The following is a 19,386-nucleotide window of genomic DNA, read 5'->3' as shown; positions in this document are numbered from 1 at the left end:
CATATTACCAGTGAGCGTCTACCTTTAGCACCAATTCCCATGGCAGGATGCCCCCCTACCAGCACCCCACATCTTGATGCGGTCTAGAAATCAAAGCTGTAAATTACATGCCAGGATTTCAGCTTTTCATAAACTGATTAATTCATGGTAAAATTAAGATGTTTTACATGACGTGTACTCATGTGTAAAACATTTCTAATAACACAAAAGCTGCAGGAATCATTTCATCCAATGGTTGATTTGCTGCCTGAAGTTCCTTCTACCTTTCTGGTTCCAGGTGGAGGTAGGACAAACGCTTCAGCCTGATCCTGACTGGAAAGGATCGAATGTAGAGCGATCAGCTTGTACCTGGAACAACAAAAAAAAACAGTACCCCATGTCACACAATATAATAGCCTGGGAGAATCTGGAAGCTTGCGACTCTGACCGAGTTCTCCCTGTATTTTTTTTTTAACAGCAATCATTGGATCATTTTCACAGCAAACCCAACCATAATTTCGGCTTTAAAAAACAAACAAACATCCCAACCGTGCGAGTTCGCAGGGCCGATTCAAACCCCGTTCATTATGTTCAAAAATCGTCCCCAGTCCCTATATTCGGGGTTTATGCATGCGTCCCCATAGAAACGCTGGGCGTTCCCCTGCAGATGTGGCGATGCCTGCTTGGGGCGTGTGGCTGACTTCACATGTCACCAGCGCCCACCCAAAATTCTGCGATCTGTGTGCATAATAAAAGTCAGTCTACACTTATTAGCGAATGGCAGAAAAATGATTAGATGGTGACCGACCAGCGAACGATTTTCCATCCATACGGTCGCATGCGCAAGGGATGCGTTAGCGTACACGCCGCCGCATTCTACCGAGGGGATCCATGCGGCGGCCATTTGGCCGGGTGGCTTTTACCAGTTTGATAGGCTGGTCTGAATCAGGCCCAAAGTCGCCCCCTTGTGGCTTCTTGTAGGATATTACACGCCCATTTTATTTTACTAGGATACTATTACTTAATATATATATATATATATATATATATATATATATATATATATATATATATATATATATATATAGTGAGGGTTCACTGCGGGAGAGCTTTCCTACATGTGGCTGACCTTCTGGAGTTGGTGCCAAAAGGATGCTTCACTATTTGCCATCCACCGCAGTCTTACCCAATTTGCACTGGGAGTTTGTATGGGAGTTATTCATGGTCTGTCTGGTTTAGTTGTATGCTAGAAGCATTGGGGGCCCCATCTAAATTTTACTCTAGTGCCCAAAAAGCCTCTGCATTGAGGTGCAACTACATACACCAATGCCATCTTGTGGCTGCCAGCTTGCAACACACTTGAATCCCCCCCATAGAGGTGAGTAGCAACATTAATGCCTTCTGTTACATAGGATTCTCTTCCACCATTCATTCTAGAGAACAGTAAATCAAGAGGGAAATCCTTCCTTATCTGAATCCCTCCTTCCTAAACCAACTCCTCAGCCCTTGTATCACTCTCCCTAACCTCCAGCAGGTGGCACACAATACTTGCAGCTTAATTCCCTGCAGCCATATTTGATGACATCTCACTATATCGCTAAATTTGTCACTGGTGTCTTAGATCACACTAAATGCAGATGATTTAGCTGTATGCTTGCTCTGTAATGAAAGAGTGTTAAACCAGAACTATTGAATTCTATAGGAGTGCAGTATTGCAGGGTAATAAAACAGCATTAACAGGCAACTTACAACTACCAAGTGGTATCTTAAAATAGGTATCATATAAAGAAACCAATGAGCCACTACCTCCTCCTGTCATGGAACCTCTTATCAGACGACAGAAGGTCATAGAGTTGTTGTATATCCGCCAGACCGGGTAGGAAGATCAGCACAGCGCCCTCTACATTCCTGTACTGTGCACTTTTGTCTGGAAAGAAAAGGGAGATATAAATAAATGATAAGATATTACGGCCATTAAATGGCGCCACAAGGGCCTCACAATACATAAATGAGCAAAAAAATAAATGAATTGCCGTACAAGGTAATTTAGGACAATACGTGGTAGATAAATATAGTTGCATCAGGGGACAGGACACGGAAGAAATTATTAGGGCGGCAGAAATGTATATATATATATATATATATATATATATATATATATATATATATATATGGTCTAAGAAAAGCACATAAGGGAAGAGGGCCCTGCTTGTGAGAGTTTACGTTCTAAAGGGGAGGGGCAGACAGACAGGAGTGACATAGAAGCAGCATAGACAGAGGTTAGGATGAGAGATAGCTGGGTGTAATGAAGAAGTGGCTCTTGAGAGCCCATTTAAATGTACAGATGGTTCATCAGTGTGTAACTTCTATAGAGGATTAGCAGCTAATTCAGGGGGGTTATTCTGGTTCACTCCTTCTGGCAAATTCATTCTCAAGTGGACAAAACCATGTGCACTGCAGGTGGGGCAGATGTTACTTGTGCAGAGAGAATTAGATTTGGGTGGGGTTTTACTTCAAATTGAGATCTAAATTGCAGTGTAAAAATAAAGCAGTCTGTATTTACCTGCACAGAAACAAAATAACTCACCCAAATCTAATTCTCTCTGCACATGTTCATCTGCTGCCCCCCCCCCCCCCCCCCCCCCCCTGCAGTGCACATGGTTTTGTCGATTTAAGAAGGAATTTGCCCGAAGGAGTGAACCGGAATAACCCCTCAGTTTTGAATTTGAAGAGCAACAATGGTTTGGCACAGTGTAAACTCTGAGGCGTGACAAAACAGCCCACTGTGTAGTTATTTGTGAACTAATGCCCTCTCTCCATGCTACATACATGCTCATATGACACATGCCGAGAATATAGAACATACATGATTTATTAAAGCATTGCAGACTTGTACGTTTGCAGTAAATGGAATAGGGCTCAATCTATTCACATACCCAAGAACACCAGCAACTCCAGAACCAGGTCCAGATTTATTCTGTTGGGGTTCATATACAGAACAGCATGACGCGTCCGGGCACTGAACCTCTGATAACAGGGGCTTACCTCCATCGCAGAGCCGGACTGAGCGGGGATGAACTCCTGCAAGTCAAATCGGCTATACTCATTATTATATACTCATTATTATATACTCATTATTATATACTCATTATTATATACTCATTATTAGTTTTAGGAATTAGCATAAAGAAAGATTGTGAATGAACTCAAATGTTTTAAGGATTTTACAATAGAGAATTTACAATTAAATAATAAACTTGACAATACAGAGTTACAAAAAGGATGTGGTAAATAAGAACAATGTAAAGACTGTAATAGTAAACGATAAACAATACAAAAGGGGCCAAACCTGTAACGTATGAGGAGAAGGATTGGATTTGGAATGTGTGAGTGTGTGTGTGTGTGTGGGGGGGGGGGGGGGGGGTGAGGAGCTGATGTGCAATACTTGAATCTCAGGGTTTCCATACTGTAACACTTTTGTATATTGGATATGTTCTTAGAAGAGATGGTGAGGGATTCATTAGCAATACGTATACACTTCTTATGTATCAGTTATATCTAGTGTTCATTCTTGCACCCGCCATATTTGAAAACCCATGCAGTTCCTCTTGCCTGCCTGGGGTGTCGCTGTCTGCTGTAGTGCTTCTAGCATAGTGTGGTCTGATATCAGCACTGATCTGCAAACCAGACCTGTGCTAGAAACACCACAGCAGAAAGTGACACCGCAGGCTGGGAAGAGGAACTGCATGGGTTTTCAAAGATAGCGGGTGCTAGAATGAACACTAATATCAGTGGTTCCCAACCCTGGTCCTCAAGTACCCCCAACAGTGCACGTTTACAAGGTCACCCTGGGAGGTGCCCTCATTATTCAGTCACTGAAAAGAAAAGTGAAAATCCCCATGTCAACCTTATGACCTGTCGACCTTGTCCCATGTCGACCGATAGATGATATATATGTCATTATTGTATGATAGAGAACAGTACCTGATATTTTTGGGTGCCTCCTCCTTTGCTGGTAATATTAAGAGTTATTTCTTCCTCATCCTCCAAGAACTTCTGACAATACTCCGAGTCCTTTTCCAGAACAAAACCAGTTTCTTCCACAACATCTTCCAGGTGGAAAACCTTCAGGAAACAGGGTACCGACATCAGCACACAAATATAATGTGACCAATCTTCATGTTAAGGCGATTTACCATGTGAAACCATTCCCCCAGCTTACAGAATGCAGTTACCGCGACATACGCACCTCCACCGGGTAGGTCCTCCCTGAGATCCGGATGATGGGGCAGTGTGAGAAGTAGCTGGAGAACTTGTTGCTGTCCACAGTAGCGCTCATCAGCACAAGGTGCAAGTCTGAGCGCTTGTGCAGGATCTCCCTAAGGATGATGAGCAGGAAGTCAGACTGCACCGTTCTCTCATGTACCTATATACAGACAGACAGACAGACAGACGCTGAAATAATAGTAGACATGCAAACAAAAATGTATTTCCTCATAACCAGCAAATGTAAAAAGGTTTCAAAAGGGGTTCTACAACATTCCGCGGAAAAGCGGCTTTTAAAGCAAGAACAGCCAGGGCTGAATAGCAAATGGGGTAAGATAAAGAACAGGACAATGGGGCAGATGTATTATAATGGGGCAGATGTATTAAGCCTTAGCAAGAGATACATGCAAGGGTGATAAAGAGAGATAAATGCCCAGCCAATCAGCTCCTTACTGACTTTTTTCAAACACCTGTAACTTGTAACATGGCTGTTAGGAGCTGATTGGCTGGACGTTCATCTCTCTTTATCACCCTTGCATTTATCTCTTGTTAAGGCTTAATACATCTGCCCCATTGTGGGTTATGAGTAATCTACACCTAGGGGGTCGAGCCTATTACACCCAAAAGGTGTGGATGATTCGAGAGTGCGAATAAGTCACGACACCGGGCGCACTTTACGGCGGGCCGAATTCGCTGAAAAGTGCTTGCGGCCCTGCGAAGGGTGCGAGGTAGGCTTACAGCAACTTGCACCCTTTTGGTGTAATAGGATCAACCCCCTAGTCATCTGATGTCCTCTATGCCACCAACCCTCAGATGCCTCTCTTCTCAAACCCACCACGACAGCTGGCAAAAGTGCATCATCAATACAAAGTAATATACAACTACTTTCTGACAGTTTTATCCGTCTGTTGGGTATCTATGAATATTCCTGAGCATTAAGTGATCAGACCATATATTGGCACAAGCATGTTCACCACTGCGCACCTGGGAAATAAAGGGATTTTTGTAAGAACTTACCGTTCTAATCCCTTTCTCTGATATGGTCCTGGTGACACAGCTTCACATTGGGATGTAGGAGGGTCCGCAGGAGCCAGGCACCTATCCTAAAGCTTTTGGAGGGTAGGCTCCTCCCCTACTGCATCCCAGATTCCTCAGTTCAATCTTTCAAAGCCACTGGAATACATTAACTCAGTACAAACACCTGCACATATTATATGCACAATTTTAAATTTAACTTTTCAACCAATTATAACATGAAACATCATGAACACTGGCATACTTACTGAGCGTAAGGGAGGGATCGCTGTGTCACCAGGACCATATCAGAGAAAGGGATTCGAACGGTAAGTTCTTACAAAAATCCCTTTTTCTCTTTCAATGGTCCTGGTGACACAGCTTCACATTGGGACGTTCCAGAGCCGGTCCTTTTGGGTGGGTACGCTCAGGTCTGCAGTTTTCATCACTGCTCGCCCGAATGATGCGTCCACCGACGCGAACTCATGGAACCTATCGAATTTGGCAAAAGTATGAACAGATGACCAAGTGGCAGCCCTGCAAACCTGCACAGTTGTTGCCCCATGTCGAACCGCCCAAGAGGTGGCAACCGACCTGGTGGTATGCGCATTAATCCTGGCCGGTACAGGCCTACCAACTTTAGTATATGCAAACGCAATAACAGAGCGCAACCACCTAGCAATGGTCTGCTTAGAAGCAGGCCAACTAAGTTTGTGTATGTCATACAAAACCAGAAAAGTATCAGTCTTTCTGACACTCTTAACTCTGTCCACATAAACGCGCAAGACGCGCACAACATCCAAATTCCTCAATTTGTCCCTATTCCTAACAACCCTCTGGAGGTTGAAACACAGGCAGAACAATCTCCTGATTTATATGAAAAGCAGAGACTACTTTTGGTAAAAATCTAGGGGTACTGTCCGAAAGGCAGCCCTATCATCATGACATATAAGGGAGGAAGACTTGTAGAACAAAGCTATCCTCCAATACTCTTTTTTTTTTTTTTTTCTGACGCCACCGCCAACAAAAATACCAGCTTCCCTGAAAGGAAACTAAGGTCATCCGACCTTAATGGCTCAAAAGGCGCCTCTTTACGGTACTCCAGAGCCAGAGATAATTCCCTAGGCGCTACTGGTTGGTTGTAGGGAGGTTTCAATAGAGAAACCCCCTGCAGGAAGGTCTGTACTTCTGGTTCTAACGCAATCCTTCTTTGGAAAGAAATTGACACGGTCGAGATATGTACTCTGAGTGACTGAAGGCCTAACCAAGAGGAAAGGCCCTCCTGTAAAAAACTCCAACATTTTAGCCATTTTAAATCTCGATGTGCGTGACCTCTGTCTTACACACCACCAAATATAGGTCTTCCAGGCCCCAAAATAATTTACAGAAGACACTGACTTTCTGGCTTTCCTCATTGCGTTAACCACCGCCTCTGAGAATCCTATATTCCTCAAAATGGCGTTTTCAACAGCCAGACCGTCAAAATTAATCGAGCTGAATCCAGCTGGTTGAACGGTCCTTGTTTTAGAAGGTCTGACCTCAGAGGTAGACGCCACGAGTCCACAGAGAATCTCTGAAGCCTCGAGTACCAGGATCTCCCTGGCCAATCTGGGGCCACTAAAATTACTGGAATTGTCTGGGCCTGTATTGTTTTCAACACTCTTGCCAGCATTGGAACTGGCGGAAAATCATAAAGAAGATTCCCCTCCCAGTCATGGCATCCACTGCTTCTGCCAGTGAATCCCACGTCCTGTCATAAAACCTGGGTACCTGATGGTTGAACCTGTATGCCCTCAGGTCCCTATCCGGGGTTTCCCCCTTATTGTAATCTAGTGGAAAACTTGTGGATTCAGCCTCCATTTCCCTTCCATCAGTTTCTCCCTGCTCAGGAAGTCGGCCTCTATATTCTCCACTCCTGGTATGAATACTGATAATGCTAGAACATTCTGTTCCGCCCACAAGAAGATTCGGGACACCTCCCACATGGCCAGATTGCTGTGTGTGCCTCCCTGGTGATTCAGATACGCCACAGCTGTGACGTTGTCGGTCTGAATGCCTAAAAGGGAGCTCTTGTAATCTTTTCTCCCGCCAGAGAAAACCTCTTCCACACAGCCCTCAGTTTCACGATGTTGATCAGTAAGGCAGACTGTAAAGCAGGGATCGCCAACCCGTCGCTCGCGAGCGACGGGTAGCTCCCCGGGTGGTTACTGGTAGCTCGCCTGACCTCTTGGCGGCAGGAGGTCAATGTCGCAAGAAAGCGACCTCCTGCTTCTCCCCTTCCGTGCAGCGGTTGTTGCTTGGTGACAGGAGGTCACTGCCGCAAGAAAGTGACCTCCGGCTGTAAAGTTCCTCACTTTGCAGCCGGAGGTCACTTCGTTAGTTACTGGCTGCGTGCGGCGTGCGTGAGATCACTGGCCGCGGCGCGCCTTCTGCTACAGGACACATGCTGGTCCTGCACTCTGATGTCGGCGCTGCTTCACTGGACCGTGGGGCAGCTCCCAGGGCCTCCCTCACTACCTCCTCTCCCCGGCGACAGCAGCAGGAACAACAATGGTGAGTTGTTCTGCTGCTCGGAAATTCATTGGGGCAAATGTGTTTCTGGCACTGGGGCATATGTATTGCTGGTATTGTAGCACTATTGGGGGCATACCTGGCACTTTTGGGGGCATATGTGTACCTGCCACTATTGGGGGCATACCTGTACTTGGTACTATTGGGGGCATACCTGTACCTGGCACTATTGGGGGCATACCTGTATCTGCCACTATTGGGGGCATACCTGGCACTGTATTGGGGGCATATGTGTATCTGCCACTATTGGGGGCATACCTGGCACTATTGGGGGCATACCTGGCACTATTGGGGGCATGTGTATCTGCCACTATTGGGGGCATACCTGGCACTATTGGGGGCATGTGTATCTGCCACTATTGGGGGCATACCTGGCACCATATTGGGAGCATATGTGTACCTGGCACTATTGGGGGCATACCTGTACCTGGCACTATTGGGGGCATACCTGTACCTGGCACTATTGGGGGCATACCTGTATCTGCCACTATTGGGGGCATACCTGGCACTGTATTGGGGGCATATGTGTATCTGCCACTATTGGGGGCATACCTGGCACTATTGGGGGCATACCTGGCACTGTATTGGGGGCATATGTGTATCTGCCACTATTGGGGGCATACCTGGCACCATATTGGGGGCATATGTGTACCTGGCACTATTGGGGGCATACCTGTACCTGGCACTATTGGGGGCATACCTATATCTGCCACTATTGTGGCATACCTGGCACTATATTGGAGGCATGTGTGTATCTGGCACTATTGGGGGCATATATGTAAATCTGGCACTGCACTATTGGGGGCATATGTGTATCACACCCCCACTTTTATTGGCATGTGGCTACACCTATTTTTTTGGCGCGTGCCTATGGCACGCACACACAGTACCGCCAGAGTATTTATTTACAATGGCACCAAAATTAGGCAGCCATTGTTTATCTGGCACTGCTGCGGGGCATTGTTTTTATGGCATTAGTGCGGGTATTGGTGGCATTGTGTAACTGCCACTGCTGGTGGCATGTGTATATATGGCACAGCATCTGTTCAGAGAGGCTGGGGGCATGGCCTTTGGCACATGCCGATGTCCCTTATCCTCTGCCTCCAGCGTTGGGAGGTATGTATTCAGCATATTGGACATTGCAGTGTGTGGCATATCGTGTCTGGGGCATTGTGGTATGTGGCATAATGTGTCAGGGGCATTACAGTGTGTGGCATAATGTGTAAAGGGCATTATTTGGTCATTAGGCAGATTTCTTTCTTTTTTTAATTTTAGTAGCTCTTCGGGTGGCTTATTTTGCCGCGAGTAGCTCACGCCCCAAAAAAGGTTGGAGACCACTGCTGTAAAGTATCAGTCTTTCTGCTCTAAAGTCCACCAGCCCTGCAGACGCAGGTCCACGACTACTGCCCCTCAGCCTCTGAGACTGGCGTCGGTAGTGACTACCAACCAGCTCCAGGACTGCAGGGACCGACCCCCCCGAAGGGAATCCACCTCCATCCACCATTTTAGGAAGGATCGAGTTTCTGAAAACAACACCATTTGTTCTGACCTCATGGTCTGAGTGTTCCCTGACCAGCCTGTCAGAATGTTCCACAGGGACACTCTAGAGTGGAACCTGGCGAACTGTAACGTCTCGAAAGACGCCACCATCTTCCCCAGCAGTTTGAGGCACCTCCATACTGCTGTGCTCTGAGACCCTAGGATCTCCTGTACCAAGGCAGCCAGATCCCTGACCTATGCCTCTGGTAGAAACACCCAATGCAACTGGGTATCCAAACCAATCCCCAAGAATTGGAGTCTCTGTGACGGCACCGATTGAGACTTTTGTAAATTTAAAAGCCAGCCGTGAATCTGCAAAACCTGATGGTTTCTGCCAAGTGACTCTTCACTTGTCTGCTGACTCCGCTTTAAACCGCAGGTCGTCCAAAAATGGAATAACCATGATTTCCCTCAGTCGAAGCACACCCTTGACGCTGTGGCCAGACCGAAAGGCAACGCCTGTAATTACAGGAGAAGGTCTCCTATTGCACACCCCAATAGTGTCTGATGTTCCGGGTGGATAGGAACCTGCAAGTATGCGTCCTGGACCTTCATGGACGCTAAAAATTCTCCCTGGTCCCGGCTTAGCAGCACAGACCGTAGAGACTCTATTTTGAAATGGTCTACCCACAACTGCCTATTAATGCCTTTAAGTTTAAGATCAGCTGAGAGACCCGTCTGGTTTGGGCACCAAAAAACAGAGTGAAATAAAAGCCTTTTTTTTCCCTCCGCTCTGGGGACCGGGACTACCACACTCTTCTCTAAAAGAGAACGAGCCGCTCCCAAGAGAGCTGTACGGAGCCGAGCCTCCTTTGGTAGTGATGAAGGAATGAACCTTCTCGGTGGAAGAACTTTGAAGGGAATCTTTTAACCCTGGGTTATATTTCTAACCCAAGCGTTCCGGTCTAACAGTGCCCCTGCGTCTATGAACAGTGACAGACGTCCCCCCTCCTTAAACACCGCCGGGCAAAACCCCTGGCAGTATGCGGAGGATTTTTCCTCTCCTTTGGTTTCTTATAAAAAGAACCAAATTTTGACTTTGGGGCCTTGCCCCTGGAGGACTGAGACTATCCCTTAAAAGACGGTCCTCAAAAGTACGCACCTCCTCTAGGGGAGGGCCGAAAGGATGGCCTGAAAGCAGAAAAACTTGATGTCTGCTTGGCTGCAGGGGTAGGCAGGAAAGTGCTTTTTTCCACCTGTGTCCTGCTTATTAATCTCTTCCAGTTGTAAACCAATAAAAGCTTTCCTTTAAAAGCTAATGCCTCTAAGCCTTTTTAGACTTGTTATCTGCCTTCCAAACTATAAGCCAGAGTACTCTCCTGGCATTCACAGACACTGAGGAAACTCTGGCAGCCATTTTGAGAGCTTCCTGCTCAGCCTGAATCACATTTCTGCAGCAGCATTAGACCTCTCTGCATAGTAACAACACACAAAAAACAGTATGTCAACTAGAGCAAAGGTCACTGACCCACCAATCCTGGCCTTAGAGACCCAGACTGAAGCCAATCAGAGGACTTGCTTGCTTGAAGGCTTGCACTGGTAGCACAGTGGCTTTTGACAAGCATACCACAGAAGCCTCTACCACTGGAACATTTTCCCAGAGGTCTGCATGATCCTCAGGCATGGGATACAGGCTTAACCATCTATTAGGCATCTAAAGCCTTTTGTCAGGGGTTTTCCAATAAATCTTGTAAACCCTTGTCTGCAGAGAGATATCATTTCCCTCACGCTGTCTCTTAAAAACAACCTTAGCAGGAGTTTTTTCTTCACAGACACATTCAATGCCTGTTTACAGCAGTAATCAAATCCTCCACCCCTGAGGGTGAGGACTCTTCAGAAACATGACCCTGAACCCAGGTTATGTCTGTGTACTCTCCCTCCTCACCAGCAGCTAATAATGGCACTGAATAAGACCTTTTAGGGGTCCCCCCAGAATAACCATAAAGCTTGTCAAACAAGTAATTTAAACCTGCTGATTCCCATAGCAGTATCCTGCATGACTTGTATAAGTCAGGATCTGTCTGGGTCCGAGGCAAAGAGCTGGACGGACTGCTGAGAGAATGGCCATGGTCTAGGGAAATTACCAGCCATCACTTTGCCTGTCCAGTAATGCACCAAAGCATTTTCAGACCTGTCTCAGGGACTTAGCCCTCGCAAGGTCCGATGCACTACCCTCTGGGGTTCACTCCCCATGGGTTTCACAGCAGCGCAACAAATACAAAAGCCCCCCTTAGGGACAATTTCAGTGTACAACCACTGCAAGCGCTCAATGCATTAAAGGCTCCCTCCCCCAAAACCACAGACTGTTGCTCAGACATGATGTTCTCAATAACACAGTCACAGCATTAAATGTACATACATTATATACAGTGTACTCAGTCACTTAGCTTTCTGTAGTCTTCAGAATGGGGAAAGCGAAGCCCAGGAAATCCAATCACTCTGTCAGGATCTGTAAGCCAGCTCAGCTCCGCTGCAAGCGTTCTGAATGGCGCCAAAACAGAGTGAGGGAAGGGACCAAGTCCCTGCTGCTGCGGGGTCTGTGACTTTTGGCGCCAACTACCCCCAGACAGCCGCTCCCATTGTAGGATCTCCTCGTTCCAGTATCTCCCCCTCAGCTGGGGACCACTCGGAACATGCCTGTAACAACACTGCTGTCCTCTCATATCAGGAGCTCAGTGTGTAAGCTCCGCAGAAAATGGCCGCCGCCATCACGGAGCGCCTGTCCCCCATGATCCCCACCTAGTGTGAAGCCGGTTTCAGAGCGCTCCGGAGCCCAGGCAGCTTCTTAAAAGAAGCTGTAAGCGCTGCACAGGGAGGCCAGACAGCGTCTCCCTCGTGCACAGTGAGCTGACAGGACTCGTTTCTGTCAGCTCCTGCTGCGCTAGCAGTGTGAGGATTCATTAATGAGAATCCTCACACTGTGCCTACCTAGCTAGTGTAGAAGTTAATAAAATAATAAAAACCCTAACTAACTCTACTCCTTCGGCTGCTCCAGCAGCCCTTTAGAATAGCACCCACTCCAGTGGGCACCTAACACGAACTGAGGAATCTGGGATGCAGTAGGGGAGGAGCCTACCCTCCAAAAGCTTTAGGATAGGTGCCTGGCTCCTGCGGACCCTCCTACATCCCAATGTGAAGCTGTGTCACCAGGACCATTGAAAGAGAAATTCTGTGACATGACTAAACCGGTAGATCTCAGCAGAGTGTAATCACTCATCAGCTAATGTAATTAATGTCTGCAGTGACACGATGACCAAGTCACTGCTTGATACAGACCTACTAATTTCCTACTCAGACCTACACATTGGGGAAAGCCCAGCACCTCCATAGGTGCCGCACACGCGCCCAACAGAGGTTTCAGCAAGTGGGCCTGCGCACACTAGGGACGTTGAAGGGCAGGACCACCCACATTAGCGATGTCAGTGGTCCCTGGTCACTGCATTCAAAGTGCCCGCTTACCCCCTGCGCCCTGCCCTGCCGTGATCCTGGAGGGATTACTACTGCAGCCATACACTTTCCTTGCTCTTAACTGATCCTAGGTGTTGGAAAGAAAGTCTATTGCAAATAAAAGGAGAAGGCTTGACAGGAGGCCCTGAGGGTGGCGGGCTGAAATGCACCAAAAGTGACCGCTTGAGGCTCAAACAGAATGTGTCACATCACACACATTAGTTTGGTTAGGTTTAGTCGCTTTGTGTAGCTACATCCAACCATAATGAGAGTGATCAGTGCGATATTCACCATCACCTGAGTATCGTCAAGCGCTCTCCTGTCACTTTAGACGGGAGAACGGGCAGCGATAACGATTTAACTCCCCCCAATCAGAAATTGAACAAGTTTCCAATCTCGCCACAGTTCCTCCAGCAATATTCTGAAGAATTAGGCCACCTATTATGATGCTTATATATTTACTGAGGTTTCTTTCTTAGAAAATATTAAAATCTCTCTTGACCCACTCACCTCATCCACGATGACATGCGTGATGCTCTTTAGCAGACTGTCTTCCTGTAGTTTGCGCAGTAAGATGCCTGTGGTACAGTACAGGAGTCTGGTGTTCTCCCCTGTTCTAGATTCCATACGGATCTGATACCCACACAAAGTATTCTAGAAAAGAAAGACTTTCAGTTGTATTTTGGTTCTGTTATACATAGTCATTAATGCAGGGCCTTCCCAGGGTATTTAACAATTCTGAGGCTAATAGATTTGACATTATGGGGGCTGTAAACAAATATTGGCGGTACTGTACGTGTGGCAAACAGTGCTGCAAAGCGCTAACCCTCCTCCATTACCGTGAGAAATAAACAATGTGGACTTTCTGCATAGACGCCACATATTCCATACTGAAAGCAATGCTGCCAATTCACACTGACAACTCTTATTTTGTCAGTGACACATGAATTAATGTATTATCATTGTATATTTATGTAGATATACAAAGTTTGTATATAAAGTAATGAGACCAAATTTGTGAAAAAATATTTATCGAAAATATCGCTACAAACAATTAAAATTCTTCAAAATAAGACCCTTGTGCATCGACACACTTCTGCCAACAAATTGTCCACGCTTGGAAGGTGCCCTGGAATACCTTTTCCGGAACGTCCTTCAAGCAGCGCATCGAAGGCGCTTTGACCTCTGCTTCGGTCCAATGCCGGTGTCCATTGTGGGCTGTCTTCACTCCGGGGAACAGAAAAAAAGGCAGCCAGGGCCAGATCGGGACTGTACAGGGGCTGGGGAAGCGCTGCGATGTCGTTTCGGACCAGGTAGTCATTGACTACGAAGCTGGTGTGGCTTGGTGCATTGTCATGAAACGGCAGCTTTTGATGAGCTTTCACTCCCGAACACCTTCTGGATCATGCCTAACGTCTCCAGAGTCGGTTTTCTGAGTCCCACACAGAATTTAATGGTGTAGCGCTGTTTAATAGAACGTTGCATCTTTGAGCTTTAACCGAGCTTAGGGAACAGGGGTCCATTATAACCACGATACGAACCGCACGGAAGCTCGTAGAAGACTGACGCTCAGTGCATGTTGAAGCTGACTTCCCCCTCCGGGATGCAGTTACAATCCCGGCGGTCGGGATCCCGGCGTTCAGAATCCCGACCGCCGAAATGCCGACACTTTCTCCCTCCTGGGGTGTCCACGACACCCCTGGAGGGAGAATACATTAGTGTGCCGAGCGTAGCGAGGCACCGGGCCCGCTGCGCAGCGAGCCCGCAAGGGGGGGGCGATCCACGTCCCCCCCTTGTCGGCATTTCGGCTGTCGGGATTCCGGCGTCGGGATTCTGAACGCCGGGATCCCGACCGCCGGGATTCAATACTGAATCCCCCCCTCCATCAATCCTGCCTGGAGAATGCACGCTGCGACATACAGTCGCGTCCAAAAAATATAGGCCTCATTACTTTTTATACAAACCCTGTATATATGGTTATTTTAAAATGTTTCTGCATTTACAGTGTGTTTTCTTAATAACTGCTCCAATGTGAGCGTTCTTTTACAGGCCCTCCCTCCCTCTCCTCTTACCTTTCCTCCTGGGCCAGATTCGCTTCCCATCTCCTCACACACTCGGGTGGCCAGGCTCATAGCAGAAATCCTGCGAGGCTGAGTGCACACTATGTTACATTTCCCCGATTCCCATTTGTTCAGCAGTAGGTCTTCCAGCAAAAACTGAGGGACCTGGGTACTTTTACCACTGCCAGTCTCTCCGGCTACGACAATAACCCGATGCCTGTTAAGTGTCTCCAGAATAAAGTCCCTGTGTGCGAATACTGGAAGCTGCTTCCTCTCACTCAGCAGCCGCCTGTACTTGGGTGAGTCGCGGCATTGGAGAAAGAGGTTCTTTATCGGCTCTAAGTTGTACTTCTCAACAGGACACGTTGTTTTCAGCTCTAGATCATCATCTCTGGCCAAATTTTCCCAGGAGTCTTCTGGGTCCTCAGATACGGTGTTGTTTTCCTCTGGCGGTTTCTGCAGCTGTTGCTTCAGTTTCAACTTGTTTAATAATTTGCCGATAAACTGGTCCCGAGGTTTGTTGGTCTCCAATTTGTCCTGTTCCTGTTTGCTTTTGTTAGCGTCGCTCCACTCCAGCCAAACATCTCTGTATGTTGGGGGCAGCAGTTGGTGTACAGACTAAACACAGGAAAGAAGAATAAAGTAAATGAAATTCTGCTGTGTGTATTTGTAATGTATTTCTAAAAATATGTTAATAACACAGGTCTTTAAAAATGGTTATCGTGGTTAACCCCTTTAGTGGTGTTTTTTTTTTGGGAGCGCTCCCCACTGGGTGAGTTTTTTATGGGGCGTGCTCCCTTAAAAAAACCACCACTGCTTCCCTGGGTCCGGGCAGCGCCGCTAAACTGTCAATCAGCAGCTGCCCAGACCTGCGCACCCGCACCCCGTCCCCGGCAGCCGGCTTGTCATAAGCCGGCACCGGGAACTTCAATAGAAAACCCGGAAAGGAGGGGGCATGAGGAGGAGGTGCGGCAGAGTGGAGGGAGCCAGGCAGCGCCGAAGCTGCCTGAGTTCAGTGATTGAACTCAGCAGCGCTGCCCAGCTCTAAACAATGGCAATCCCGAGAATTTTCCGGGCTTGCCAGACTGGACACTGAGGCACAGCCCGGAAACTTCTCGGGATTGCCACTGAAGCCGTTAACATCAATGTCATGCAACCATCGATGGCTGTACTTGCTGGGGCAAATATCAGATGGTGATGCTGAGTAGGCATAGGGAGGTGCGTCTAAGTTCCGTGGCCACCGAGCCGTGAAATTAAACATTGCCACCTAGGAGTCGCTGATGGTGGGAAACCATCCAATACAAGTCATCAATGCCAAAACCACGACCATCGGTGGTAAACCATTGATGACTTGTGGATGTCTAAGACATACTTGTCCTTCTCCCTGAATGTCTGGTAGGCTTCCCCATTATAAGGCACATCCGGCTGTTATGAAGCAAAGTGCGGTGAACCACGCCATCACAGGCCTTAACCACCCTCTAGCCAAGGCATGTCCAAACTGTGGCCCTCCAGCTGTTTTAAAACTACACATCCCAGCATGCATTGCAATAGTTTTAGCCTTCCCCAATAGAAAACTGTGGCAAGGCATGATGGGACTTGTAGTTTCACAACAGCTGGAGGGCCCTAGTTTGGACATGCCTGCTCTAGCCACAACATTTGCAGTGAGATCTCATAACACCTCACTGCACCTACCCACAATTACCGCTTGGACTTTCTCTTTGAGATCTGCTAAAGGGGCGTCAAAAGCAAAATGGGCAAGTTCACAGGAAGTTAGGGGTGAGATAAACAAATTTCACTATTCCCATTTTCTCCCACCAAAGTGAATGAACATTAATGTGCGTCATAAAATAATCAGGGGTTGGGTGTTGAATGGAAATGTAGAATAAATAATCTGCTATACCTGGCCTTTTGTGAGCTCATACAGAGCCAACGTGGCTGCCAGGTGCTGGGCTTGCATGCTGTCTTCTGTTACAATTGTTGGGCACACGGACATCACATCATCGCTTGACTTTACAATTCTCACCCTAAAAGGGACCCACATTAAATGAACGCAGTCAGAACAAAGTTAAATGACCACACAAAAGTAGAACTTGCTGGTATGAGGACACTCACCTACTTCTCCAGTACCTGCCCACGGACACCTTCTCGAAGCCTGGGTTTGGGCTCTTAGGGTAATGTTTCCTGCACCAATCAATCAGAAACTGCTTTGGCGATTTACCCGTCCAGCTGCGAGATGTGTAATCAAAGTTCCGGATGTCAAGAGGCGGTTTCTTTTTAGCTAAATGTAGAACGGATTCCCGAAAATGAGTGATTTGGATTTAGAGGAAACACAAGTGATCATATGCAAAGTTAACAGGCGGCGACAGGTATGGGGCTCGCCCATGGGAATGACCAGCGTTTTGTGCACCACCATCTTTCTCATTAGTAATGCCATGTGTACTAGTTGTTCTCATACAGACCTAATGGTCAGCAGATTCTTACCTTTCTCCTCCTGTGCACCACCATCTTTCTCATTAGTAATGCCATGTGTACTAGGTGTCCTCATACAGACCTAATGGTCAGCAGATTCTTACCTTTCTCCTCCTGTGCACTACCAACTCTCTCATTAGTAATGCCATGTGTACTAGGTGTCCTCATACAGACCTAATGGTCAGCAGATTCTTACCTTTCTCCTCCTGTGCACTACCAACTCTCTCATTAGTAATGCCATGTGTACTAGGTGCTCTCATACAGACCTAATGGTCAGCGGATTCATACCTTTCTCCTCCTGTGCACTACCATCTTTCTCATTAGTAATGCCATGTGTACTAGGTGTCCTCATACAGACCTAATGGTCAGCAGATTCTTACCTTTCTCCTCCTGTGCACTACCAACTCTCTCATTAGTAATGCCATGTGTACTAGGTGTCCTCATACAGACCTAATGGTCAGCAGATTCTTACCTTTCTCCTCCTGTGCACTACCAACTCTCTCATTAGTAATGCCATGTGTACTAGGTGCTCTCATACAGACCTAATGGTCAGCAGATTCATACCTTTCTCCTCCTGTGCACCACCATCTTTCTCATTAGTAATGCCATGTGTACTAGGTGTCCTCATACAGACCTAATGGTCAGCAGATTCTTACCTTTCTCCTCCTGTGCACTACCAACTCTCTCATTAGTAATGCCATGTGTACTAGGTGTCCTCATACAGACCTAATGGTCAGCAGATTCTTACCTTTCTCCTCCTGTGCACTACCAACTCTCTCATTAGTAATGCCATGTGTACTAGGTGCTCTCATACAGACCTAATGGTCAGCAGATTCTTACCTTTCTCCTCCTGTGCACTACCACCTCTCTCATTAGTAATGCCATGTGTACTAGGTGCTCTCATACAGAATCAATGCTCAGCGGATTCATACCTTTCTCCTCCAGTGCACTACCATCTTTCTCAAACAGATTGAAGTTTAAGGGCCCCTCTTCAGGCGGTGGAGCAGGCGGCCTTTTACTTTCATGTTTAACCTCAGGAAGTTTCATTGCCTGGTTAAACAGTGGATGCAGCTCTAACATCTTCATCTCTGAATGACAGGTTAAATTATAAAAAAAAAAAAGTTCCATCAGAGATATACATTTACTCAATGTGCAAGTGTAGGATTACTCCTCTTAACATAGAAAACGAGAACAGATACTGTAGAGTTTAATGAAAATGACTTCACATAAAGGGTAGTGGACAAGTGGAATAGCCTCATATCTGAGGAGGTATAATGATAATACAGTAGAGCAATTTAAACTTGCATAGACATATAGACATAAGCACGGCTAATTTTCCGCCAGAACATTGGGGGAACTGAGGCTGAGCTACGTCTGACATTTACAGCTCTGCAGGCAGCCAGGCAAGGAGAAGCCCGGCAATGGTGCAGATCTTGATGTTGCACAGTGCTGCCGCTGGCTTGGGCTTTGACTCTTAGACATACTATTACTATGCTGTACACAGAGCCTATTGGCTGCTGTGTACAGGATGCGTGGGCGGGCTGGGGCGGAAAGAGACGCAGCTGCTGCAGCCGTCTCTGGTCTCTGCCTCCCTCCGTCCCTCTGGGCTCTCCATAGTGCTTGTGACTTCATCACACAGGTGGAGACTGAGAGATGCGGGAGAGAAGCTGGGGAGACATATAAGACAGCAGCTGCACCACCGCCAACCACACACATGTTAAGTATTAGCAATTTCATAAATATATAACATAAATATAAGTATAAATGTAACCCCCTGTACCCCCTCTGCCAGTCCTCCTGTGCCCCCTCTGCCAGTCCTCCTGTGCCCCCTCCTCTGCCAATCCTAATGGTATCTAACATGCACACAGCTCTCCTTGCTGCTGATACCCAACATGAACACAGCTCTCCCTGATGCTGATTCCTAACGTACACACAGCTCTCCTTGCAGCTAAATCCTAACATGCACACAGTTCTCCCTGCTGCTGATACCTAACATGCACAAAGTTCTCCCTGCTGATGATATCTAACATGCACACTGCTC

At 47.0% G+C, this 19,386-nt stretch overlaps 1 protein-coding gene across 3 annotated transcripts in view; it reads right to left on the bottom strand.

The window, feature by feature from the left end:
- DHX29 (DExH-box helicase 29) overlaps positions 1-19,386 on the bottom strand; it is a 42,811-nt gene that overhangs the window by 11,850 nt on the left and 11,575 nt on the right. For 2 of the 3 annotated variants that reach the window (XM_083153609.1, XM_083153619.1), the window contains exons 9-18: positions 18,278-18,433; positions 16,989-17,154; positions 16,777-16,900; positions 14,889-15,494; positions 13,327-13,470; positions 4,229-4,405; positions 3,964-4,104; positions 2,916-3,060; positions 1,786-1,906; positions 264-348 (exon numbers count right to left, since the gene is read on the bottom strand). In XM_083153609.1, the coding sequence (XP_083009735.1) occupies positions 264-348; positions 1,786-1,906; positions 2,916-3,060; positions 3,964-4,104; positions 4,229-4,405; positions 13,327-13,470; positions 14,889-15,494; positions 16,777-16,900; positions 16,989-17,154; positions 18,278-18,433 (1,865 nt within the window). Of the gene's footprint in view, positions 1-263; positions 349-1,785; positions 1,907-2,915; positions 3,061-3,963; positions 4,105-4,228; positions 4,406-13,326; positions 13,471-14,888; positions 15,495-16,776; positions 16,901-16,988; positions 17,155-17,357; positions 18,249-18,277; positions 18,434-19,386 lie in introns of those variants that run through there. The other variant, XM_083153628.1, reaches the window with a different exon arrangement.

The sequence above is a fragment of the Crinia signifera genome, chromosome 1 (assembly GCF_055691185.1).
Source record: "Crinia signifera chromosome 1, ASM5569118v1, whole genome shotgun sequence".
In the NCBI taxonomy this organism is placed as follows: Eukaryota; Metazoa; Chordata; class Amphibia; order Anura; family Myobatrachidae; genus Crinia; species Crinia signifera.
Note: the sequence above shows the minus strand (reverse complement) of the source record. Positions and strands in the feature narration are given on the sequence as shown.